The sequence below is a fragment of the Micromesistius poutassou genome (assembly GCF_964030765.1).
Source record: "Micromesistius poutassou genome assembly, chromosome: 4".
NCBI lineage: Eukaryota > Metazoa > Chordata > Actinopteri > Gadiformes > Gadidae > Micromesistius > Micromesistius poutassou.
This window is the reverse complement of record NC_140274.1, coordinates 7,702,278-7,728,615: the sequence shown is the minus strand read 5'-3', so window position 1 is coordinate 7,728,615 and position 26,338 is coordinate 7,702,278. Positions and strand designations below refer to the sequence as shown.

At 47.7% G+C, this 26,338-nt stretch overlaps 2 protein-coding genes across 3 annotated transcripts in view; both read right to left on the bottom strand.

Moving 5' to 3' along the window:
- Positions 1-256: 256 nt before the first annotated feature.
- On the bottom strand, positions 257-12,762 carry LOC311342164 (SPARC-related modular calcium-binding protein 1-like). The gene is made up of 11 exons (XM_084466999.1): positions 12,086-12,762; positions 8,053-8,227; positions 7,528-7,764; positions 7,247-7,297; positions 6,999-7,046; positions 6,776-6,856; positions 6,204-6,402; positions 6,016-6,089; positions 5,558-5,651; positions 2,516-2,865; positions 257-373 (listed from the first exon to the last, which is right to left on the bottom strand). Exons 1-10 carry the CDS (start codon positions 12,164-12,166, stop codon positions 2,529-2,531), a joined length of 1,377 nt encoding a protein of 458 aa, XP_084323125.1. The 5' UTR covers positions 12,167-12,762; the 3' UTR covers positions 257-373; positions 2,516-2,528.
- An 87-nt stretch (positions 12,763-12,849) lies between these two features.
- Positions 12,850-26,338, bottom strand: part of actn4 (actinin, alpha 4) — a 49,864-nt gene continuing 36,375 nt past the window's right edge. The window contains exons 8-22 of one of the 2 annotated variants that reach the window (XM_084466998.1): positions 26,180-26,265; positions 24,884-24,976; positions 24,528-24,653; positions 23,943-24,047; positions 23,228-23,375; positions 22,834-22,984; positions 22,535-22,643; positions 21,441-21,581; positions 20,911-21,093; positions 20,398-20,532; positions 19,782-19,961; positions 19,147-19,293; positions 17,496-17,576; positions 16,139-16,297; positions 12,850-15,152 (exon numbers count right to left, since the gene is read on the bottom strand). In XM_084466998.1, coding sequence (XP_084323124.1) covers positions 14,994-15,152; positions 16,139-16,297; positions 17,496-17,576; positions 19,147-19,293; positions 19,782-19,961; positions 20,398-20,532; positions 20,911-21,093; positions 21,441-21,581; positions 22,535-22,643; positions 22,834-22,984; positions 23,228-23,375; positions 23,943-24,047; positions 24,528-24,653; positions 24,884-24,976; positions 26,180-26,265 — 2,003 coding nt within the window. In that variant the 3' untranslated portion in view covers positions 12,850-14,993. The remainder of the gene's footprint in view (positions 15,153-16,138; positions 16,298-17,495; positions 17,577-19,146; positions 19,294-19,781; positions 19,962-20,397; positions 20,533-20,910; positions 21,094-21,440; positions 21,582-22,534; positions 22,644-22,833; positions 22,985-23,227; positions 23,376-23,942; positions 24,048-24,527; positions 24,654-24,883; positions 24,977-26,179; positions 26,266-26,338) is intronic. The other variant, XM_084466997.1, reaches the window with a different exon arrangement.

The following is a 26,338-nucleotide window of genomic DNA, read 5'->3' as shown; positions in this document are numbered from 1 at the left end:
GATAACTGGATAGGTAGGACCCTAGGGACATCCTTAGAAATACATCTTTAAAAGTATACGTGTGACACATTGTGCAACATCACTGGAGTAGACTTTGTAACAAAACAAAGAAACATGATCATTGATCTACATAATTGAAACGTTTATTCAAAAATAATAATTAGCATTTGCTAAGAATATTTATCAAAACAACAACTGACCATACATCCTTCATGTTGATGAAACCAGCTAGAGAGGACGTGGGCTACAATGAGGAGGGGTCGATGGAATGACTTCACAATCAGGAATGGTGGCAGGTGATTGGTTGGAGTGGAATTAGAAAGACAGTGGTGGAGTTCTGGAGGCGGGGCTTGTTAACTGGATTCATGATTTGCTGTTGGGCGAGAGACAGAAAACATTGAGCACACAACACAACATTTTATTAAACACAGCTCTATTTTCTTCAGCCAGAAGACTCATACTTATCTGGCTGATGTCTAGCAGATCTCTTTGTGATAGTGTCTAGTTGGAGACAATCAGTCTCAGCACACACAATAAATAATAAAATAGAGATTTGAGGAGAGAGATGAAACCAGGGCAGAAACCGGTGTGTTTGTGTTTAGTGGTGCTGCAACAGGGAACACTCTTCCAAATTAATTCAGCGAGATGTGAAAAGGCTTGCTTTGTATGCAGCCCTCTAGTGAAGTTTAACATTGTCATTTTACTGCCCACCTCAACCACCCATGAAACCTGACTCCTTTTTAGCAATTATTTATTTGTGTCTGGCTCGAGACATACCTGTTGGGATAAACCCAAATACACTCCAATACATCTCTGTCAGTAGACTCAGTTTCCATCAAAATACCATGACAACAAGTCTTGGTAGCAGAATCCCCCTATGTATGTGTGTGGGTGTGCGTGTGCATGTGTGCGTGCGTGCGTGTGTTGTAAGAAAGTAAGAATGTGACAAACAGACAAAGAAGTAAAAAACCAAGAAGTAAAGGATGGATGAGTGTGAATGAATGAAGAGTCAGATATGCAGTAGATAGAGATAATGAATGAATCAGTCAGGTAAGCAGTACAATGAGATAATCAAGCCATCATGATCGTGTTTTTGCTTCTCATTTGGGCTATATTTGACATTATTTTACAATAGGCAAAAGGTGAATAAGTTGGTCTGGCTTTCCCACACGGGACTGAAGGCTGAATCTCTGCAGCCAGCCAGTAGAGGGCCCCACTGAGACAAACCTCCAAATCCGTTCTTGGTTCACTTTATATGTGCCGGGTGCGAATCTTTTTTCCGTAGGATGGTAGGGGAAGGTACCGCCTTTTTCGCCGCTGATTGGTTAGAAGGGCTTGGCGGCAGGCTCTCCTCCGATTGGTTATTTGATTTAGTGGCTGTCGGCTAGTCTACCACCAACAGTAGTAAACAAACTCGATCCAACAGTGATAAGTGCGTTCTGTCAGAATTGATTTTCACATTTTCATAGCCTGTTTAGCTAGTCATAGCTGTTTGGGGGACTTTTGTGATGAGAGAGAGAAGCAAGTGCTAGTGATGGTGGTGCTTTTTTTTTTTTTTAATAAGTAGATAAAACTAAAAACAGTTGCAATTCGATGAGCAGGGATTAAACACCAGTGTTTAAAAACAGAAGCAGATACATATGTTAAACATTACTAGTAATTAATGTGTGTGTGTGTGTGTGTGTGTGTGTGATTGGTTATTAGATTTGGCAGCGGGCTAGTCTACCACCAACAGTAGTAAACAAACTCGATCCAACAGTGATAAGTGCGTTCCGTCAGATTAGATTTTCACATTTTCATAGCCTTATGTGTGTGCGTGTGTGTGTGTGTGTGTGTGTGTGTGTGTGTGTGTGTGTGTGTGTGTGTGTGTGTGTGTGTGTGTGTGTGCAGCCAGTTAAGTGGTGTCATATTTGTGCAAAGGAGGAGTTGGAGACCATCATACCGGATCACCTTGAGGTTAGGATTAGGCTGAGGGATTAGGCTTCTGCCTGAGGGGCACTGCAATTTCCTTTGCAGATACACACCACTGGAGAGCAGTTTCACAGCCTCTTTCATCACTAACACTTGCTTCTCTCTCTCATCACAAAAGTCCCCCAAACAGCTATGACTAGCTAAACAGGCTATGAAAATGTGAAAATCAATTCTGACGGAACGCACTTATCACTGTTGGATCGAGTTTGTTTACTACTGTTGGTGGTAGACTAGCCGACAGCCACTAAATCAAATAACCAATCGGAGGAGAGCACTTCTAACCAATCAGCGGCGAACAAGGCGGTACCTTCCCCTACCATCCTACGGAAAAAAGATTTGCGTGCCGGGTGAGGGAAAGGTAATGGGTTTCGATCCCGACCCATACTTATAGCAACACCTTTCCTCTCTCATGTTAACCAATCAACCGTCAAAACTCATGTTCTCTTTAACGCCTTAAATAAATCGATAATAAATGAATCAATAACTCAATCAAATGTCAGTTTTCACTTGTCCGTTTCACTTTCACGTGTCAGGCGTGTCTTACCTGTGGGCCGTCCTTACAGGTGTATGCAGGCGGACAGCTCCCCCAGGGTGAGTCTCCGGTCCTGGTCACGGTCACAGTACTGGGCGAACTTCTTGGCGCATCGCCGCGGTTTCAGCCGGCGCCGGAGGAACTGCCGCAACGGCCGTGCCTCCCTCTCGCTCAGCGCCCCGCTGGCGTCCACGTCCAGGCGCTCAAAGTGCCACCGCAGCACCCCCTCTGGCCTGGAGGATTCAAGCACGGGGGAACCAGAGGTGGGGTTGGTTTGGGTGGAGGGGCTGGTTTGGATGGAGGAGGTGGAGGAGGGGGTCACCGAGGATGAGGAGGAATAGGTAGGTGCGGGGATGAAGGGCCTGTTTGATAAACAAGATTTAAATTTAATATTGGTGGAGTTATTTGTTTTTATGATAAACATTAGACATTTGGTACTAAAATGCTCATTTTTGTTAACATAATTATCATGTAATGATGATACTTGTGGACCACAGGCAGGGAAAGTGGGATAATCCATCACCTAAGGGCAGTATTAGGAAAACACATTTCTAAGTAGGACAAACTGGCTGCCATCCAGAGTCCAGATGAGGCCAGATGTGGCTGGGTAACCACAGAAAGACTCCTGGCTCATCAGCGTTGAACACTAACTAATGAGGTCCAGGCAGCTCAATGACACCCTGTGTTCACTGGGGCGGTGGAAAGCGCACTGGTCTTAGTGGCAAAGTCCAGACGAAGGTTGTGGGATGAGGGTCAACAGCATCTGATAAATTACTACGTTAAAATGTAAATATAAGGAGGTATTTACGAGAGGAAAGAGCCAATAAAGAGGAAAGCTGGAGGAAATATTCCCTGGGGAAGAATTAAAATCTCGACGCATCAGGGGAGCAAGCCAATGGACAAAGAGTGAGAAAGAGTGAGAAAGAACAGACAGGGAGACCTGGTCCTCACTGTGCTTTGCATCTTCTCTCTCATCTTGTTCAGGGATTCTGACAGCTAGGCTGCATACATTGGGGGATCAAACCCAAAAAAATGGGAGTCGAACACCCTAACCGCTAGAGATTAACCCTTCACGCCAGGGTTTAAATAGGACTAATAGAATGCTGTCCTGGTGTTGCTTTGACAGTGGTGACCGCACCTTAATGTTCTCTAGGATTAGTGCAGGATTAGAGAGTCGCCCATGATGCACCCATTGGACATAATAATGAGTACCCCTGCATAAGAGTGTTGGTGGAATTCAATGGCAGGCTGTGAATAAAACATTCAACCTCTCTGCTCTGCTGGGATGGATTCCAGACGTAATGATGATGTGGTTTTAACTAAGGCTGTTAACACAGAGAAACTGGGCCAGGTACTTTCATTGGGTGATTACTGCACTTGTGCATTACGTGTGTTCATTGTATTCATTATGTTGTACATGGAGGCATTATGTGTACTGTAAGATGCTATACCAATACTGTACTTTTGGATAGAAGGGTAAACCAAATGGCCGATATTTATGTTTCAGCGGTTTTGTACCAGGTTGTTATATTAACAAATAGTTCATTTCTGCATTTCAGTTCTATGGCCGTCTTGGTTAATTGATAGTAGGGGTGTAAAGATTATCCGATACGTATCGGTATTCGCTTTTAACCTGTAAGATACGACATACATTGATTCGTGAAGCCTTGTATCAATATAAACGTGACATGAACCGGTCATTGTTCGGATTTAAAAGTAAGGAATTGGTTTGTATCGCAAATGTTTCTGACTTGATAGTCTCGTTGATTTGAGAACAATGACAGCCTCTCATTGGTCAAAGATGGCATAGCCTATCACGCCCTATCCATTTCAATGAAGCGCGACTATTTAAGACGTGCCCACCTGACCTGAGATCAGATGCCACAGAAAACATGTCTGACAACTCTGAACCTATTTTCAGCACGCCGGTCAAACTAAAATCAAAAGTTTGGAAGTCGTTTGGCTTTTTCAAAAAATAAGGCAAACTTGATAAAAGTATTGCAATATGCAAATTGTGTCGGGCAGCCATCAAGTATAGTGGCGATACCACAAACCTGCAAACACACATTTCCAGACACCATGCAGCTGAAGCATTGATGATGGCGCTGCACCGAGCAGCAGTGGCACAAACATGCCCACGCTTCACGAGAACAAGGACATCAGCCAGTTTATGAGTCAGCCACAATTGAGCAGTGCTTGGAATAACGCAGTTTAAAAGAACGGTGTTAGGTAACGCCATTATTTTTTTAGTAACGGGGTAATCTAACTAATTACTGTTTCCGTCGTTACAACGCCATTATCGTTACTGAACGTTAAATGCGGTGCGTTACTGTGAATTGATTGAATAAACTGCGTAATCCGAACGCACCCCTGGCTGCACACACTGCTAGTGAGGAGACTGGGTGGGTTAACAACGAGATAAGCGATTATGATTGGCAAAGGCAGAGTCATGTTTCATGGTAGCCAATCGGAGCCAGTGTTTTTACACACAAGCCAGGATACGCGTGCCACACGCACACACAAACACAGATGAATCAGTAGAAATGGCGAGTCCGGAGCAATCCGATGAAAAGTTGTCATTTTCAAGGTGGAGCTATAAGCACTAATTCATTGAGGTCAAAGGCAAGAACATGCATGTAAAGTGTACATTATGTCCAGGAGCGAAGACTTTGTCAACGCATCTAATGAAGCATCTCACAACGACACACGCATCTATAAGGCTACTTTTTTTTTTTTTTTACAGTAACGCAAATAATTACTTTCCCTGGTAACTAGTTACTTTTATTATAGAGTAATTGTTTGCCTTATTGACAACCATTACTTACCATGATAATTGATCATGTAAAATGTGCACAATGATAAGAACTTTTTCAGAATGTTATCAATTATTGAACTGCATCGAATTGCATCGAATCGCATCGAATTGAATCATACTGAATTGTTTGTTATCAACATGTATCTTTTCTTGAATCGTATCGTGACCATGTATCTAAATACGAATCGTATCGTCTTTTACATGAGAGATTCACACCCCTAATTGATAGTGTAACAAACTTTTGAGGATTCTGTTTCCCAGCATGCTCTGCTTCCTGCTGCAGGGCTCGGACCAGACTCTGCAGGAACTCCTTCTTACGGGCCACAGGGCACCCTGGGGAGACAGAGCAGACATAGGGAAACACAAATCTGACTTTAATTGCACAATTAGGTATGGTTTTAGTCGTTAGCTGCTCTTCATAGACCTGCTTCCCAAAGAGATTAGCAAGGAAATCACGTTATGAACGTTATGTGTCATCCATAATCCCCATGTTTCTGTTAGTACTAGTTACTATGGAGTCATTTCAGAGACCAAAAAGGGTTAGCATGTACACAGATAGGCTCTGGACATCAGGGATTGAACCTTGAACCTCAGCGATAGGAGTCCAATACGGCCTGTCCTGTGATCTCCAGGGGCCGGATTGTGATCCCTGTCTTTATGTGTCCCCTTTTCAACTTAGATTTATATTTGTATTTACCAAGAAGTGCTCTGTCTTTGAACTTCCTGTCTATCCGGGTCTCCTCTGTTGCAGTGCATTCTGGGAGCTGGTTTCTACCATGAGAAAAAACAGATAATAAAAGAAAGAGAAAAACGATGAAGACTAAAATATTTTTTGTATTCAAGGTAATCCATTAAAATTGGTGAATTGGATGAATGATTGATCACCTTGTTGAGGTCCCTGGTATGGGCCTGCCGGTGTCCAATCGGACGCACCAGCAGTAACCGGTGGCAACGTGACACTGTACTGGGTGGTAGCGCCCGTCTGCAGTGCATTCTGGGACAAAGCGGTCGCCCTGCCAGACGGAACGCACCTGGGCCGCGGCGAGCAGCGACCGGCGCTCACGCTCACACGTCTGAGGACTGTCTGGACACACACACACACACACACACACACACACACACACACCAGGAAAACAAAAACACAGTGAAAGACACACACGTATACAGTATATACATATACAGACACCCTTCGGTTAACACACACACACATACATACAGGTGAATGTCACAAAGTACAGTACAGTACAGTACGTACACTGTAGATAAAAATTAGTGTGCATGTGCGTGAGTACCTGTGTATGTGCATGTGTGCGTGCGTGTGTGCGTGTGTGCGTGCGTGCAACAACGTATGCGTGTGGGTGTGTGTGAGTGCGCATGCATGCGTGCATCATGTGTGCATTTCTGTATATATGTGTGTGTGTGTGTGTGCGTGTGTGCATACATGTGTTCCTTCCTACCAGAAGGCTGTCTGGCAGAGCGGTTTCCTTTAGGGTCGGAGTTCAACTGGATCGTCACCCAGAGGGGAGGGGCTGTCAGCTCTGGGGAGAATACAGGTTTTACCATTCTATGAATTAAAGATGACATTCTACATCTATCTCACCTGGTGTACACGCTGCAGTGAGAGGAATGATAAGAACATGGTGGAGTACTAAATACTGATGATAATATTACACTCTATACCTGCTCCAGGCCTGCCTGGCTTCCCAGTCGGTCCCGGTCCACTGGTCTCTTTGAGAAAGTACAAAGAAACACATCATAGAATCTTAGCTGCTGGGCCCTGGTCAGTCCTGGCATGGCCCTGTGTCTGGGGGTATCACTGAAGTGCCCCATCATGTTTTAATGGGAGCAGTGGGTACTGGCCCACACAAGAGCTACTGAGCCTGAGATGAGATATGCAGTCCAGCGGGTCATTCCAATCCGGTCCTCACCTTTGTCTGAAGACTCTGCACCAGTCTTTCCCTCCTTTTGAGTCATGAGATCTGCGGCACCCCATGATGAGAGAAAATACTTACACATTAATACCTGCATACCACAAATGAACAATAAAACCCCAAATGTTTACATATTTTAAATGTTCCATTTATCTAATGATGTCCAAATCAATCAGAGTAGCTTTAAGAACCAGAACAGAACCAATCTGTTAAACAAATAGCAGCTGACTTCTTGAGCGTAAACAACAATAAAACAGATAAAGTGACCCAGGACCCACCGGTGCAGTTGGGGGTCTGGAGCAGCACAGAGGTCCCTCCGATGGGCCTGCCATCATGAGTGGAGCACCAGCAGTAGCCGGTCTGGTTGTGGCACTGGACTGGCTGGAAGTGGCCTTCTGCACCGCACTCTGGCACAAAGATGGCTGCCGAGGGGCTAATATGGCCGCCAGCGCTGCTGTGGACGGTGGCCTCCAGGGCCTGAGAACGGGCCAGCTGACACTTGGTCTGACTGGGGTCTGAGACCAGAGAGAGAGGGAGAATGCTTTGTGTGAGTTTGTTTGGGCTTCATCTCCAACCGACTTATCAGTAACATACTTTCTTTAAGTGTCCATTAAGCCAGTAAATATATTGCTGATTTCAACGGTCAACCAAACTAATGCGACCTCTTTGCATACATCTTATAAGCGTATCAGATATAGAATAAATTGGAGTTCAGAGTTTAGCACAACGAGGAGACCCTCTAGTGGTGGTTGGTGATATGGTGAGCGCTAGAGGACGAGGGAACAGAGCAGTGTGGACGGTACCGGTGCAGTGGGCCCTGGGCGCCGGCCGGAGTTGCGTGTTGAAGCACTGAGCACGCTGGAAGGAACAATGAGACTTGTAGAGGCGGCCGTTGGTGCCGCACACGGCCCGGTGGCGCCCCCTCTGGCAGTCCAGGAGACAGCCGCCCGTCCACATGTTCTCTGTGATGAGGAAGGGCTGTGGAAGAGAGGAATGACACAAGTGACACACGCGAGATCAACATAATGTGGAAACGTGAGTGTAGCACTGGGAGCAGTAAGCAAGTTAGTAAGTAAGTAAGTTACAGCATAGACAGTGATATGAATGAGAGAGAGGGCACCAAGGGATAGAGATTATTTAGAGAGAGAGAGAGAGAAATAAATGAACCATTTCCTAACCAGATGCCTTACTGTCAGTCAATGAAATATATGTGTGTGTGTGTGTGTGTGTGTGTGTGTGTGTGTGTGTGTGTGTGTGTGTGTGTGTGTGTGTGTGTGTGTGTGTGTGCGTGTGCGTGTGTGTGTGTTTTGGCACTTATGGAATTATTGCTGGGAAATATAAACCCATGGCAACTTCAGTGTAAACAATCTTCTAATTGAGACACTTGGTCAACAAAATACCCTGACACAACGTCTGTGTGTCTGTGACAGCCAGCCTGTCTATCAGTAGGCCAGCCTGTCTATCTGTATGCCAGCCTGCCTGTCTACCTGCCTGTCTGTCTGTGACAGCCAGCCAGCCTGTCTGTCTGTATGCCAGCCTGCCTGTCTGCCTGCTTGTCTACCTGCCTGTCTGTCTGTGACAGCTAGCCTGTCTGCCTGTCTGCCTGCTTGCTTGTCTGCCTGCCTGTCTGTCTGTGCCACCAGGCCAACCGTCTATCTGCCACTCATTGCAGAGCCACTGTGAGGAAGTGGAAGTATTTGGCTCGACCACTGAGGTGACCTCGACCTCCTCCTCGTGGGCGGGCCCTGCTTTCCTTGGATGGAACAGACACTTTCCCTCAAGTCGTCACCAAAACCAACCCCTCGCCATCCGTAGTGAAGGGCTACTTCCATTACAACACGTCCTGCAGGACAAACGGACGGTTTCCTATGGTTCCCCCTGTCTGTCCAGCCTCACAGCGGCTGAACAGACAGGGGACCTACAGGGGCCCATGGGCCAGGCCCCTCTGTGGCTTCAGAAGCCCTGCAGCATGCTATGCTGCAGGGCTTTATTGGACTTTATTGTTTGTTTTCTATCACAAAGTGGAACTTGTGGTCGTGACAAGAGAGAAGAGACAGAGAGATAGGAGTGACAGATGGAGCAGGGCGGCGGGACAGGGTGGATGAGGAGGAAGAAGGAGGGATGGAAGGAAGGAAGAGAGGGAGGATAGATAAATTAGAGTTGATTTGGAACGAGAGGAAAAGGAAAGAGGAGGAGATAGAGATGAGGAGATGAATGGTGTTCTCTAGAACAGTTGCACAGCCTGGTTTCTACATCATCTGAAAAATATCTGATAGGTGTATGCTCTCTTCTCTTTGAATTTATGAATGCTTACTTTGTAAATAAAATAAAACTGTATCATCACTGCAATGGTGACGATGACTTTCTTACCCTCATCTTGACCTCAGGATTTGGCGGTACAGAATGGCCATGTTACTGCCCTTCCAAAAATAAAACATAGAGGGAAAGATGTCCATATCCACCGAAACATCCCACTTCTTCCTACTGCAGTACAGAAACTTCCTTCACTAAACACCTTGTTACATCCAGATACATTTCCATACAATATTCTCCGCGAGTCAAACGTCACAAGTTACATTTGTTGTGTCCTATCTGTCCAAGTATTGAGTTAAAAGTTGTGTCCTGCTGTTCTGTTAAGTGTTGTTTGTTGCTACACTGAGCTGTAAGACGTTCCCCCAACTGTGGCTGTGTGGTCATTAAACTCTGTTAGGAAGGGGCAGAGAGGGAGGGAGGGGGAGAGAGGAGTGTGAGGGTTCAAATGACTACCAGATGCTCTGCAAGCTAAACCATATCTCACTTTCACCTCCTACACACCTCTCTAAAAGACACACTCAATCTGTCACACCGCCAGACACACATGTGCAACACACCACATAGAAAACGTTCACTCTCTAACATGCACACACACAGACACAGACACACACACAGACAAAGGCCTACAATGCTGCTACATGCTTCATCAATACCTCTTTGTCTGCAACACTATGATCATGCTACCACACACACACACACACACACACACACACACACACACACGCTGAGCTCTGTTTCATGTGAGCAAATTTGTTATGGTGTGTAACAGTGTTGACATTATTTAGCAGTGAAAGGGGTCCCTGTGCACAGCAGTAATCTGGCTGTACTGAGTGGGCTGGCGGGGGGGGGGGGGGGGGGGGGTACTGAGTGGGGGGCGAGCCAGACATCCCAGAATGGACCCATTCCGCTGACCTGCCACAAGAAAGATTGTGGCATCTCTCGCATTACTTAGAAAGACGGGTTCATCCAAAAGATATATTAAATGGATTAAACTATACCACGTGCTGTAAAAGGGTAATCTGGGAAAGGGTTTAGGGAAAATTAAGGTAATTCTCCCTAAATTGAGTGGCGAGACGGCCTTTAATCCTGACTTTAATCGGGCAAAATCCTTGAATGGCTAATTTTAAATGTGATTAAATATGTCTGTGGAACTGTACAGATTATATGAATAACCACTCCCGTCCATAATATTATACTCATCCACATTTCCTCTTTAGGATCTTATAACTAAAACCAAAGTCTCAAACTTTCTGTGAGAAAGGTTTCTAGGAGGATTTCTGTTGCACAACACCCATCGTGATTTTGAGGGTTTAGATATTTAGCAGATGCTTTCATCCAAGGTTTCTTCCAGTGAATTCACATGCAGGTCATTAAGAGGCGCAGGTAAGGGACAAGACATCTTGCTCAGGATGCCTACAGGTCAGACTGAGGACCTACAGGGATCAAACATTTTGGATTTGAGTCAAATACTTTTAGATTGGATATAAAGTTGAATGCAATGCTGACATTGTGACTGCGCGTGTGTGGCTGCAAAGTACTCCCAGACTACATTTCCTGCATCAGTTAGTAGGCCTAGGTACCCCAGCTACGACAATATACTCAGTGTTGAGAGGTGCCAATAATTCTGGGCGAACCACGTGTGTGCGTGTGTGTGTGTGTGTGTGTGTGTGTGTGTGTGTGTGTGTGTGTGTGTGTGTGTGTGTGTGTGAGAGAGAGAACAGCTCGGCACTGTCTCGCTGCTTCTATATAAACAAGCTGGTAGATCTGAATATTAAGTCTACAAGTCTTGAAGAGAAATAAAACCAAGACATCTCAAATAACTCATCGGGTAGGCTACACTATGTTTCATCATGTTACGTGTTTACTAGTTTATCCTCTTCAGTACGACACGTTAACTGATACTGACTGGAACTCGGACGAAGTCGCGGTCAATCGGTCCTTTGTAAAAGCGGTTTCACTATTTATCCAATAGAATCACCACCCTCCTGCTCATGGATTTGTAAACACGCGTGGGTAATTTGTCATGGTCTTCATTTTGCCGGTTAAAATATGAGCATAGATTAAGTCTGCACGTCAAACAGGTGTAGTCTCTTGGGACTGCGGTGTGTGCTCTACAAGCGATGCCTTCACACACAATTCAGCATCGGCAATCGTTGGTGAGTGGAGAAAGACGCAAAAATAAACCACCCCCCTAGATACACACACTGCCCCCCGTCTTCCCCCGAGACAGCAGGTTCAATATTTGCATGGCAGTGGTGTGTTTGGCTTTGGTCAGCCGGAGACTTGCTATATAGAATCCCGAGTGGGAGTCCCTCTCCCGGGAGCCATGATCCATGAAGATAAGTCATTTCTTAAAGGCTACTAAGAAAACAAGCGCTGCTGGACCAAAGTCTACTATTACACCAAACCAATTGGGTGCTTGTTTTTAGCATTAAAAAGAAAATGTAAACTAAACCTTCTTTTACCGTTTTTTCCAAAACAAAAACAAAATAATGCATGCGGGTGGTCGTAGTGTAGTCATACCGCTGATCTGTTGGAGTGAACCGGTTCCGAGAGGAGGAGGAGCAGCAGGAGGCGGCAGGTAAAGGTGAGCGCGAGCATCATCCCCGCTGCAGCGGCACAGGCGCGAGGCGCCGCAACTGGAATCGTCGCGCGCTTCTTGGTGGTCGTCCCAAAGCCTTGTTGCTGCGCGCGCTCTGCGGGCAAAGCCAGCCTGGACGGGACGGCCTGGTTCCACACCCGAAGAAATTCCGTGTACCTTATGGTTTGAAAGTGTATCTCATTCTGTAAACTAACCGCAACTAAAGTTCAAACGCACGTGTTTAAAACGACTGCGTTGCACGGCACGAATGTGTCCTAATAACGAGAACCTTTTTAATCCGACGGATTCTGTGGTCCACTTTGACCCCTTATTAAAAAGCCCATTGGTCGACGCCCCCCAAACCCGTTCCCCCAGAGCTGCACCTTTCACACTCGTCGTCCAACCCTTTTCCACTCAATACACGTAAAGCTCATAAAATGTTATGGTACAGAACACGACGCCCAATTCCTTTATGGAAAAGGCTTTATGGAAACAGTACGACAGTTATGAGGTCTCCGTTGTCAAAATATTTAAAGTGGCGGTTATAAATGAAGGGGGGAATTCCTCTGTTACTCATTATTCTCATCATCAATTTCGAACTATTATTTATACCGACAGTGTTGCTGAGAATGAGGATTAAATGCATATTTCTTAAAACCCTGACATTTAAATTAGACATAAAAAATAAAAGACACGCAGACGGCAGTATTTTTTAAGGAAACTTTATGTGTGCTTGTGAAAATCGCATATCATTAGACAGAAGGCGTTGCAGTTCCCAGTACAGCAGATAAGGTTTGATATTAAAGAGTACAAAAAAAGGAAAATCACAACCAGACTCCAGCCTCGCAGAAACCGAACACATTCCTAGCGTTTGGTCCAAGTCTTTTCATTCTGCCACCCTTCCTCCCTCTTTGCCGTGAACTCCCCCCTTCCCCATCCCCTCGAAGTCAACAAATACTGAAATCATAGGCCTAATATCGGTTTGATTTAGACCGAAATATAGTAGTAGAAATGGAAAGTGAAAAAATGATAATAATTCAGTTGAAGAATTTTCCCGCCGCTACTTTTAGGAACTCTTGGAGATGCTGACACAGAGGATGATTGCATAGATTTGTAGACAGCCAAGTTAGTTGTTTGAATCCATTTATTTTAAAGTACATAACGGAATGTTTTAAGACCCCTCCATCATCAGCCCCATCCCCCTTCTCTAGGAGAGCGAGTGAGAGAGAGAGCGCGAGCGAGAGAAAGAGGTGGGGTGAACAGGATGAGAGCCACCGACAGGCACATTTCTTTAATTTGTTTCCTCAAATTTGCCAACAATCACACGGGGAGTTCTAAGAGAGTGCAGTTACCGTGGTAACTCCCCCTCCCCTCTTATCCCAGGGAAAGAGCTAGAACCTTCTCTAAGCCAATCAGATGCCTCTCCTTGACTCCAAAGTTGTGCTGTACAAAACTTGAAAAAAAAAAAACACCCTAAGACGTAGCTAATGAAGGATGAAATTGCATGTAAATCATACAGGCGTATGATTTATACACCTGTATGATTCGTCCACTCACGAAGAACGTACAGAAGTCGTTAACAACGTTGCCCCAAAATGACATGGGTATGTCTGGGTTGGTCTAGAAGGCCTTTAGACTGAGAACAACGCTACATCCTCTGAACCGCCATCCTGACTACAATAGTCTGTGATACCGGCGGCAAAACTCTGACCCGTTCGTAATTGAAGACAAACCCATCTACTGGAGAAACTGCACTTTTTTTTTTCAATGGTTGGCTTTTTTTTTCTTTCGATCTTTTGATCTTTTGATTCACGATATATATATTTTATAATAAATGCCACTATTTAGTCCTACTGGAAAGCTTGTGATTGCTTATTCTTGATAGCTGGGTCTTTATGTGTGTCATCCGTAGCACTGGAAAAATAAGTATATACAGCGCTGAGGTAACCCCCACCCCCCCCCCCCCCCCCCCCCCGCCTCGGACCCCCTCAGCCCACCCGCATATCAACACAAAAGTCAACCAAATTCAACGGAAACAGAAGAAAATGGAAAAAACGGCAAGATAGTCCGCCATGATCCGTCAACGAAAAAAAGGAATTATGGGTAAATGTGTAATTTGTTTATTTCTCTGGTTTATCGACGCACGTGCAGCCCGTCCCCCCCCCCATCGTGGGACCTCCGTCTGGGGTCCCCACGCACAAACCGTGACATGCCCAATCTGACCCATCCACCCGCCCCCACCCCTTCAAAAAATGCCCTTCTGGCAAGAAAAAAGCATGATAAAAAAAAAAAAAAATTAGCATAAGTAGTAGATTAGCTTGTGCCCCGTACTCCCCGAGCCCTCCCCCCTCCCCCGTATAAAAGGCAGAGAGGGTGAAGCTAAGGACCTGCACTACAGTCAACCCCTCCCCCCCTGTTGCCTAGTTGCCCCTGGATATGCCCGTTTTGAATGATAGCTTTTACACGACAAATGGACAGCGATTATTGTTGATCCGTTCCGAGAAAAAGCTAGCTAGATAAACAATTCTAACAAGGGTTCAAATCGACAAGGTCAAAGAGTTTCAATTTGAAAAAAAAGAAATGCAAAGAATATTTCTAAACCGGCACACCTCAGGGGCACCTGCGAACACACCAAGTCAACTGGATTGCGGGGGGTGGGGTGGGGGAGGAAGCCCCACCCACTTCTACATATATATAGTCAACCTCTTAAATTCTCATCTGCTCTACCTGCCTTAATTCTCAGCTTCTGCTCCACCTCCCTCTTCACCATCTCTCCCTCCATCCCTCTCTCCCTCCCTCCCTCTGTCGTCGGTCCAGCGATCCCTCCTCCTCCTCCTCCTCTGTGAGTCCCTACAGGTCACTCTCTCCGTACAGGGCGGTGGAGAAGGACATGTAGTCCAGCGCCCCGGGGACGCCGTCCGGACCCCCGTACGGCGCCATGCGGGCGATGCAGTACTCCGCCTGGTCGGCGGGGAGCTCCCGCCTCAGCTCCTCAGCCGTAATGAAGTTCTGCAGGAGAGAGAGAGAGAGAGAGAGAGAGCGAGAGCGAGAGCGAGAGAGAGAGAGGACAGAGCAGACAGAGAGTGCAGACAGAAATAGTGAGTGCATGGAAGGAGGGCCACATTAGTTTTGAATTACTTCAACGTTCCATAACATAATAGTCTGCCTTCCTCTGCCGTGCTGCTGAGCCTGCTGATTGGTCGGTTTAAACCCCTGGATTTCGGCTGGAGAGCCGGGTGCAGATGAGGTACACATATAATAATAATTGGTCACGGAGCAGAGGAGACGTAACACTAAACCAGACGGCGTGCAAACACACCTTACCGTCGCGGAAACAGAGACACTACTACCGGAGGAATGAGGAGAACGGTTTGACTAAATGAAAGCGGAAAACCACTTTCCATTCTGTGTCTTTTGCCATGGCTGAGCGAGCACCAAAAAACTGGCACTCGGATATTTATATATATTTCAATTTTATATTCATTCCTCCACTTCAGTGGGCAGAGCACGGTGATGTCACCCCCACTGGGTACGGGCCTATACTTTACTCTGTAGGAGAGACCCTGCGCCTTCTTCCCGTTGGCTCAGAAAGACTTTTCCCCTGGACCCCGGTGGGAGACTCATGAGATACTCTAGATGCTAGCGTTCTCCATGGTATTGGAATGGAGATATTGGTTAACTTTACTTATAGGCTGTACTACTTTATTATACATATAACCACCTCACCCAACCCTCCTGCATGCACACTTGCTTACTTACTTTCTCTCACACACACACACTTCTAGTGTTTCTCTCACACACACACACCCCTAGTGTCTCACACACACACACCCCTAGTGTCTCACACACACACACACACACACACACACACACACACACACACACACACACACACACACACACACACACACACACACACACACACACACACACACACACACACACACACACACACACACACACACACAGACAGACAGCTCATCGTGGGGGCTGACCTTATCTCCAGCCAGGATCTTGAAGGAGGCGATGACCTGGTCGGCGGTGTCTGTGTCGGTGGTCTCACGGGACATGAAGTCGATGAAGGCCTGGAAGGTGACAGCGCCGCTGCTGTTGGGGTCAACGATGCCCATGATGCGCGCAAACTCGGCGTCGCCCTGGCAACGGCAATAAGGGGACAACAGGTTAACCCGGAATACAGACACAGACACCCAACACACACACACACACACACACACACAAAGTGCAATTAGGAAATTAATATAGAAGTCTATGGTAACTCCTGGCTAGGTGAATCTATATTCATGGTTGTCTAGGTGAAAGCATGGCAATGGTTGTCTACGAATATTCTGAAGCCACCAATGGAAGGAAAGGAGAGGGAAAGAAAGAGGGGCTACAGGTAGATCAGCAGATAGAAGATTAGCCTTTGCCACAGTAGGAAGAGGAAAAGAACTTCAGAACATTGAAGGATTAGACACTTTCTAAATGGCATTTTCTAAATGGCAGCTTTCAGGAGTTGTCAGTCAGTCTGTCACATAATCCTCAGTCAGTCTGTAGGCCAGTGTTAGGTCAGTACCAGGCTGTTTCCAGTAGAAATGAGCAGGGCCCGGTATTCCTCTGTGGGCATCTGGCCCAGTCGCTTCTGTTGACCGAGGGAGCCGCAGTACCACGTGGAGGAGCCAGGGGGCGGCAGAGAGAAGCAGGGGGAGGCGAGGAGGTAGGAGGAGGATGAAGGAAGTGGAGGCGGGAATAGGTGGGCAATGATGAAAACAGAAGAGTGAGTGAAAGACAAAAGAGGTGGCATGACGAGACATGCAGCAGAGAGGTGTTGACGAGAGATGGGAATAGAGAAAGGTGAGTTATGGGAGGGGGTGACAGGAAAGAGAAGAGATAGAAGAGAAACCAGTTAACGGAGATCAGAGGGCAAAGTAACCACCTTATAGTGAAGGGAGGAAGCCAGAGAGCAGCCAGCTGGGGGTCAGGTGAGGAGGAGGAGGCCCAGATAAGAGACCTCTAGTGGATCAACCTGGGAACAGCACCTGCCTGCACCACCCCAGTGCTAACTAACGGCGAGGCTCCGCGACGGTGAGATAACAAGTCGTCTCCGTTTAGTTAAGCCTGTCAACAAGAGACCACCAGACCAAACTACCAGGTCTGCCAGTAAACAAGAAAATAAGAGGTAGTGTGTCTAGGAAGGAAGAAAAGGAGAGAACAGTGAAACCCCGCTGCTAAGCCCTACTCGTCTGGGATTAAAGGCCGGGAGTCCCATGGGAACATCCGGGATAAAGCTACGCGTCGCTCCGGGAGACGACAAACCGAGGGAGTGAAGGCACTCGTGGCTCTGCTCAGTCCTACCTGCTTGTTGTTCTCCACATCGTAGCCCAGACTGATCAAACAGGCCTTGAACTCCTCGGCCATCAGAGCGCCACTGTGGTCCTGAGATCAGCCAATCACAGGCAACGCACCCGTCGACGGGAGGGGGAGTCGGGGAAGTGGAAGGGTTCCAACCGACCAATGGCAATGTGGTGGTGGATGGGAACCGTACGAGCCGAGGGCATGCATGAGGGTGGAGGGACAGGATGGACCGACAGAGGGACACAGAGACACACACGTTGATGGGCAGGTACACGACACACACATCCATGGATGGTGACACAATGACCACACCCCCCGTTAACGCACTAGAAGGACATGACGTGTTTTTGATGCCAAATAGACCGCATCAAGTATGCTCTCGCCTAGCCTTTCAATTTATAGCAATTAAACTGTTAATTATGAGCACAGGATGATAATTAGTTTTATTACATTGATTCCTGAAGATGACTCTAAAAACAACCACAACAAACAACAAGGTCAGGGGTGAGTGAGGCAGGGTTTGGTGCACAGGGTGGACTGAACCAGGAACACCGGATGGAAGCATGCAACCCCAGGAGGAGTGACTTTAGGGTGATTTGTTTACATGGTGGATCCCGGTGATGGACTGGTGGTTGCTATGGATACACAGGATACACTGTATGGCCACAGCCTCAAGGACACCAGAACAACTAGGTTGCAGATAACTCTATGTGTTCTATACATGGAGACCCCCCCTCTGCTCCACAGAACACCATTTAGTTTGACTTTTACTTTACTGCTCACTTTCTTAGGGTTCACCTCCATTGTTTTGGTGTCACACTTAAACCATTCCCCGACCTAACGTGAGAAACCTGGTAATACACAAGTGCTGCAGACCTATCCCCTTATCTACTCCTCCATACAACATGGCCTCCAGAGTGATGGCTGTGTGTTCCTACAGCGGCCCATGACTTGCATTTCACCTTATGACCTCTGTGCCCCCTGACCCCCATACCGTAATTATACTCACACGCCAGGCTCCTCTCTCAGTCCCTCCCTGAACACATCACATGGTACAACAGCACTGCATTAACTTCACATCACAGATTCACTATGGACCCAATGATAGCCAGCAGTGATGCTAGCTTCAGTGAGATCATTAGCATCTGGTGGGACCTGTGGTATTAACCAGACACTGAATGCTAGCGTATGTTAGTGCTATTTGCATCTGTTGGGACATATATTTACCAGACACTGAATGCTAGCGTATGTTAGCGCTATAAGCATCTGGTGGGACCTGTGGTATTAACCAGACACTAAATGCTAGCGTATGTTAGTGCTATTAGCATCTGGTGGGACCTTGTAAATAGGACGCCTGATGCAGGAAAATAAAAATCTGTTTGTTATCAACAGCAGAGAGCAAGGCAGTCTTTATATTGTGTGGTTGTTGGTTTTATGTGGGCATTTTAAGGTTTAACCCATGCAAAACAATTGTTTGCAGGACATTGTGGGCAACAAATAAAGTCTGGTTTATATCCTGCCGTTGTTTTTGAGTGCCGCATGGTTCAAGAAAAAAAGCCAAATCTGAGCTCCCCACAACGATACACAGCCAATCCTTGAGTGGAGCCCAGCGGCGTGGTGTGACCTTTGACCCCGGGGGCGCGGCCCTGACCTTGTCAAAGTGGTTGAAGGAGGTGCGGTATTCGTGGAGCTGCTCCTGGCTGATGCCCTTGGCGTCGCGGGTCAGGATCTGGTTGTCAATCTCGTTGATGGTCCTGGCGATGGTGGTGAGCAGCTGCTCCCAGCCCACACGCAGGTGCTGCGAGGGGAGGGGGGGGGGGGAGAGAGCTTAGTGGGACCGCTGGGGAATGGTGGCCGTCTTGTGTGTGGGTCTACGTACGCCATCGTGTCTTTTGTGATTGTGTGTGCGATGAACGAATATGTTTGTGTGCGTTTAACATTCAGAGAGAGAGTGTGAGTGTCTGTAAAAACACATTCATCTGTGTCTGTGTCTCTCTCTCTGTGTGTGTGTGTGTGTGTGTGTGTGTGTGTGTGTGTGTGTGTGTGTGTGTGTGTGTGTGTGTGTGTGTGTGTGTGTGTGTGTGTGTGTGTGTGTGTGTGTGTGTGTGTGTGTGTGTGTGTGTGTCCCCAAGGGTGTAGGCGGTGTACTTGTTGGGCATGTGTGTACGTTATGCGTGTGTATCTCTGTTACATCAATGGCGTACAAGATGTACTTGTTGTGTATGTGTATATCTATAAGAGTGTTACCTGAGTGAGTGAGTGAGTGAGTGAGTGAGTGAGAGTCACCTCCATGGTGTAGGCGGTGTACTTGTTGTCGAAGATGAGGGCCTCCTGGATGAGCTGGTGGTCTCCCTCCAGCTGGTCGATGTGGGGCTTGTACTCGATGATGCTCTGCTCGTACTCCCGCAGGTGGGTCAGCTGGTCCTCCAGCGTGCCGTTCATCTCAATGGATATCCGGCCGATCTCCTACAACACAACACAGCGGGGGCTTAGGGTCAGAGGTGGCGGGGCCGTTAGGGGCGGTGCGCGGTGGATGGGACCGATGGGTTTGACAGGTGTATGATCATACCTCTGGGTGGTTTCAAACCACTTGGGGGGACTTTTATTTTCTAAAGATTGGAGTTCACACCTCTCTGCTGTGTTGTTTCAGTTCATCTAACATATAACCCACCAGCTGTACTTTGTTTTTTAACTTTGAATGAAATTATTATTATTATATATATTTTTTTGAATTGTGCAGAATCTTTTGTAGTTACTCCAAATTGTAGGCATCACTAAGCCTCACCAAGGTCGCTTAAAGTGTCTGCTAAATGACTGAAAGTGATGTTAAAACAAGGTCAAGTTAAGTAGGGCATTAACATGGGCCCCAAAAACCGCCCGTCTCCAGTGGGCGGCGCCTCACCTCCATCTTGGTCTGGATCCAGGGCCCCACCATGTTGGCCTGGGTGGCGAACTGGCGTCTGAGGTGGTCGTTGGACTGCTGCTTGGCCAGCTCCTCCTGCAGGGCCTGGTCCCTCTGGGGCACCAGCCTCTGCACCTACACACACACACACACACACACACAGACGTTACCAACCAGGGCAAGGTCCCGTTGGCGGTTCCTCAGGTCACGGCTGCAGTAGCAGAATCGCACCACCAGGTGGAGACAAAGACAACACTGGATGAATTGGATACACACTCTTTGGTCTGGTTTGTGTCGAAAACAAGTCAAAGTGTTTGTAAAAACAGGAAGTATACCTCGTCAACCAAACAATACAACACAATCATTTAGATAGCCATACTTTCCTACATTGGCTCCTTCACAGTTTATTCCTGTACGGTGACATCCTCACCACATCCTCCCCTCCATCCATTGGGTGCTGAGGGGAGGGGGGGATCACATTAAAGCCTCTTGGACCCGGCGCGTGGGACCCACCTTCTCCCACTTGCTGTCGATGCTCTCCGGGGTGATGGAGGTGTAGGGGTTGGTCCCTGACAGGTTGATGCCGTTGTGCTGGGCGATCTTCTGCACCTCGGCCTGGATGGCCTGGATGGCCTCGCGCTCCTTGTTGGCGTCCGGCAGGGTGGACTTGAACTGCTCGTGGGCTGTGATCAGGCCCTGGGGGCGGGGGCGAGGAGAGACCGGGGGGGGTTCACGGGTGGAAGTGGGCGGGGCGAATACAACCTCGGAACTTTGGACTAGGCTCCAAAGGTAAGGATAAACCAATCAAAATCTAGTGTTTACCCTATGCGTGGAACATGGTGCATGTCCTCAACCTCATGCATTCAAACCCGTCTTTTGTTATGCCTAAAGGGTCTTGCAGCAGTACCTGAGATAACAGGCTTTCAGAACTAGCAGTGGCTGGTGACGGCAGCACTGAAGCACTTTAAACCCTCATGAGTACGTAGTGCGATCCTCTCGTGTGCGTACGGGTCCCTTGTGTTGTCCCGTGTTGCCGTGGCTACCTGGATCTCCTCGATGTTGTGGACGATGAACATGTCCTGCAGGTCCTCCATGGCGCCCTCCATCCAGTTGTTGAAGGGCGCCGCCCTCTTGGCGTATTCCAGGTACAGCTCGTCTATGGACTCCAGCTGCTTCTCTGTCCTCTGGGGGAGCACCAATCAGAGACCAGTTAACCAATCATAGACCAGTTGACCAATCAGAGACCAGTTAACCAATCAGAGACCAGTTAACCAATCAGAGACCAGTTAACCAATCAGAGACCAGTTAACCAATCAGAGACCAGTTAACCAATCAGAGACCAGTTAACCAATCAGAGACCAGTTAACCAATCAGAGACCAGTTAACCAATCAGAGACCAGTTAACCAATCATAGACCAGTTAACCAATCATAGACCAGTTAACCAATCAGAGACCAGTTAACCAATCAGAGACCAGTTGACCAATCAGAGACCAGTTAACCAATCAGAGACCAGTTAACCAATCAGAGACCAGTTGACCAATCATAGACCAGTTGACCAATCAGAGACGAGTTGACCAATCAGAGACGAGTTAAATAATCAGACGAGTTAACCAATGAGACAGTCACAGAAATATGAACGTAGAATACCAACATTAATATCAACGAATGAATGCTCCATGAACAGCAATATGAGTGAGTTGAGAAAACAAATGCGTTTCCATTTACTACAGCAATCCATTTTCTACGATTATGTACATACTTCTAGTGAAAAAATGAAAAAAGGAAGTCATATATAAGAAGAACGAAGAGGAAGTGAGCATTTAGGATGCAGAGCCACAGATATAGATAGAGAAGGGGAGGTAGAGAGAGAAATAAAGAACAAATGGAGACTGTCAGAGCGAGAGAAAGATAAAGAGGTAGAGACAGTATCAGAGAGCAAGATGGAGAGATTGACAGAATGAGAGCGAGAGACAGAGAGAGGTAGAGACTCGGGGAGAGAGAGAGAGAGGTAGAGACTCAGGGAGAGAGAGAGGTAGAGACTCAGGGAGAGAGAGAGAGGTAGAGACTCGGGGAGAGAGAGAGATAGAGACTCGGGGAGAGAGAGAGATAGAGACTCAGGGAGAGAGAGAGGTGTACCTCCAGTGACTCTCTGCGGTTCTGGGTCAGGGAGCCCAGGCTGTCCCACTGTTCACAGATGTTCTGACAGCGAGCGTTCACACTGGGGGAGTCATAGTAGTCCAGCTCACTGTGGACACACACACACACACACACACACACACACACTTTGTTATAAGGGCTGTCACATGACCAGTCAGGAGGTAAAGGTTTCTACTTCCTGTGGTCTTACTAGACAGTCAGGTTTGTAAAGGTTTCTACTTCCTGTGGTCTTACTAGACAGTCAGGTTTGTAAAGGTTTCTACTTCCTGCGGTCTTACTTGAGTTCCTGTGCGATGGCGGCGATCTGCTCCACACGGTCCTGGTGGGCGGCCAGGTCGCTCTCGAAGGCCTCATGTTTCCGTAGCAACGCCTTGACCTCTGACAGAGTGGCGGTGGCGTAGTCCTTCTGGGTCAGCATGGCCTCCTTACCTACACACACACACATTACAAATCGAGGTCAATTGGATCCAACAAGCAGGCGGATGGTTGGTGTGCTATTGTGTGTGTGTGTGTTTTGTCGTTGCATATACACATTAAGGTGTGCGTGTGTATTTGTGTGTTATCTTCAACCAACGTTTGAAGATAACACACAAATACACACACACACACCTTAGTGTCGAGTGTGTGTGTGTGTGTGTGTGTGTGTGTGTGTGTGTGTGTGAGACTCCGCACCATCGGTCCAGGCCTCGTGGATGGTGGCCTTCTGACGGAACTTCTCTGCCAGGTGGTCGAGTCTCTCCAGACGACGGATCTCGTTGAGCAGCCACTCCTCGTAGCCCTTCTCCGCCCCCTCCAGCGCGTGCCACGACCCGTTGATGTCCTGGAGACAGCACAGCACAGCCGTGAGCTAGCGGTAGCAGCCGGCTAATGCTAGCGGTGACGTCACGTGGCTGTGGGCTACTTGTAGTCTCTGTTCAATCTCAGTGAGTTCTAGTCGATAAATAACAGGATAGGATGTTACTAATCCAAACGGATGGTTAGGGAACCCATTCTCACACACACACTCACTCACTCAGTGTCTTCAGGATCTGAACTCCCCTTCCTCTTGCCATTTTAACATGCACTCTCTCTCACTCTCCCTGAGTAAAAGTCCTAGCATGTGTTGAGCTGGTCAGCAAACACAGCAGGTCGAGCCCAGGTTGAGTTCCCTCTGGGAAGGACTTTTATTTTCTCAACTCGGAAGTTCCACCTCTGTCGCAATGCACCCCTCCTGAGTCCCACCCACCAACGTCTAACAAGAGTCTAACAAGTCTTAAAGAAAGATGATCCGATTCACATCAAAACACATTCTGATCATTTCCCCCACAATCCCACCCTGGCCATGTGACATGGAGGAGCTCCACCTATGGTCCTATAGCGGGGGGGGGGGGTTCCCGGGAGTACTTACGGACACCATGCGACCCTCTGAGGGCATGAAGGCGGGTCTGTTGCTCAGCCTCAGCTTGGTCTGCAGGGTGTTGAAGTTGATCTCCAGCTGGCACTTCTCCTGGACCTAGGGACACGGAGCGGGGTCAGAGGTCACCTCAGAACTACGCCCACCTCCCAACTACAACTCAGGTTCAAAGCTGTTCAAAGCTTATTTAATGAAAGGCTGGACGCTAGGGGGTCGCACGGTTCACAAGGTTCAAGGTTTGGTTCATTTGACCTTTTTAGGGTCACCGTTTTGTGACTGGGACCTATGAAAATGTTCTATCTATCAATTTATCTATATACTTTAAATGATCATTCAACTAAAAAGGTGGTTTGTACATTCTGTCTGTGTTTCAATTAAATTGCACCACAGCCCTAGCGCTATTCAAGAGCATTCAACAGCACTATTGTAGACGACTGAAAACAAGTCCTCAGTGGAGTACATTATGTCACAGCATGTGAATATCAGCAGGTAGAGCTTTCTCTTATAGGAGGAGGAGCGCCAATAGTTGGTTGGTGAAGGGTGTGTCTGTCTGTCTGTCTGTCTGTCTCTCTAGGCTACCTTGGGGGGCTTGTGGACCCGGCGGTAGCCTCTGAAGTCCTCCAGCTTCTGCTGCATCTCAGCCATGGTCTTCTCCGGGGCCCGGTTCTCCAGCCAGGGGATGGTCCGGCGGATCCATTCCAGCAGCTGGAGCCGAGGGGGGGAGACGAGAGTGGAGGAGGGGGGGGAGAAGCCAGGGGTGGGAGGGTGAGAGGAGAGAGTGACAGGAAACCAGAGCGTTAATAGTAGGTACTCCAAGGTTCACCATTGACAATGCCAAACAAAATGGCAAGTGGTGTGTCAGTCTGTACATACGGTGCAGTACACACAGGAGTGGTGCTCCATGTGTGTGTGCGAGTCTCCTCATCAGTACTCACATCGCTGGCCAGCTTCTCGTAGTCCTCCATCAGGTGCTCGTTCTCTTGGTTGACGGCCAGCACTTTGCAGATACGATTGGCTGCCGTCTCAGCCTATCACAGAGCAGATTCATCAGTCACACGTGCGTTGCTGGGTTAAAACACACAAGCCCCATTTAGTAGCAAAACAATAAGAGAAAATGCCCTCCGAGGTCGGATATCCTAGCTTTATGTCACCACCCAAGGCAAGCAATTAACCTCTGTTAAAATAATGTAACCTCCCTTTCCAACAAGTGGCCTGTTTGTTAGTGTTCCTACAGAGGCCTTCTTTGTCTCTACAACCCGTCTAAACACTGGGAACTTGTGGTAAACGCACAACTCACACGCAAGCAGTGAACATATCCATTCATCACACAGCCAGGCCTGAGCCATCGGGGTTATGAACACAAAACCAACTAATTTCTGCGCTGTTCAAGCCATCCTACAGGCTAGTAAACCCTAACCCCATGCTGCGTCGGGCCGCCGGTTAGTATTCACAGTGCCAGTACGTCACTCGTGGGTCCATCACAGTATAATCACTCGGTTGCGTGGGTTTCAAACTCCATGCGTCTCCTGCCACAGCCCAGGAGCAAGCTGTGGTCCGTCTAGTTACATGTTAAGCTGCAGTGGTCCCGCTGGCTTGATGGGGGGGGGGGGGGGGGGGGGGGGGGGGTACAACGCTACGGTACCCCTGCAATTCAGAATGACACCCCGTCTCTGCAGCATCTCCGGTATGGACGGGCCTCCCACAAAGCTTCTTCAGGCGGGGGGGGGGGGGGGGGGGGTCGCAATAGACAGAGCAGTCATTTAAACATGTGTTTCGGTGCTGGCTGAATAACACCCTGGTAACGTTCCACCCCATAAACGCGTCATAGAATGAACAAATTAAATAGAAATAGCAAACAATACAAAAAACATAATCAGAAACATTTCATGATGAAACAATCTGTGTTAGTGGCTGAAAGTGTACTGAGCTGACCTTAAACTGAGCTGAGTTCCTCACAGTAGTACCAGCACTAACAACACTCCACCAGTAACACCAGTATAATAATACTAAGAATAGGTCTGGCCGAGTCGTACTGTACTGGGAACCGCCGGTGAGAAACTCTGCTCTGGTCTGTAGAGAGTAAGCCTTGAAACAGGAACCATGGAATAGTTTCTATGGCTAGAAGGTATTCTATGGCTCCATAGAAAGTGTTTGTTTGTGGAGGTTTGTTTGATGCCTTTAAGTGAGGTTGGCCGGGTGGGGTCAGTGATTGAGAGAGGGGTGGGGCTCACCTTCTGAGCGCCAGAGAAGGCATGATAGAAGCAGGACACGTAGGTCATGATGGCCTTCTCATCGGGCCTCAGTGTACCCACGATGTCTACACACCCCAGCGACCAGCAGCAGGGCGAGAGAGGCCAGTTTAAATAGAGAGAGAGGGAGAGAGAGAAAGA

Bases quoted from the DNA above. Each gene is read 5' to 3' on its own strand.
- LOC311342164 (XM_084466999.1), bottom strand. From the start codon at position 12,166: ATGATGCTCGCGCTCACCTTTACCTGCCGCCTCCTGCTGCTCCTCCTC. The intron at 7,765-8,052 runs GTACCGTCCACA...CTCTGGTCTCAG, and splicing joins GCCCAGGGCCCACTGCACCG to ACCCCAGTCAGACCAAGTGT. The intron at 2,866-5,557 runs GTTTGTTACACT...TTTATCAAACAG, and splicing joins GGGAAACAGAATCCTCAAAA to GCCCTTCATCCCCGCACCTA.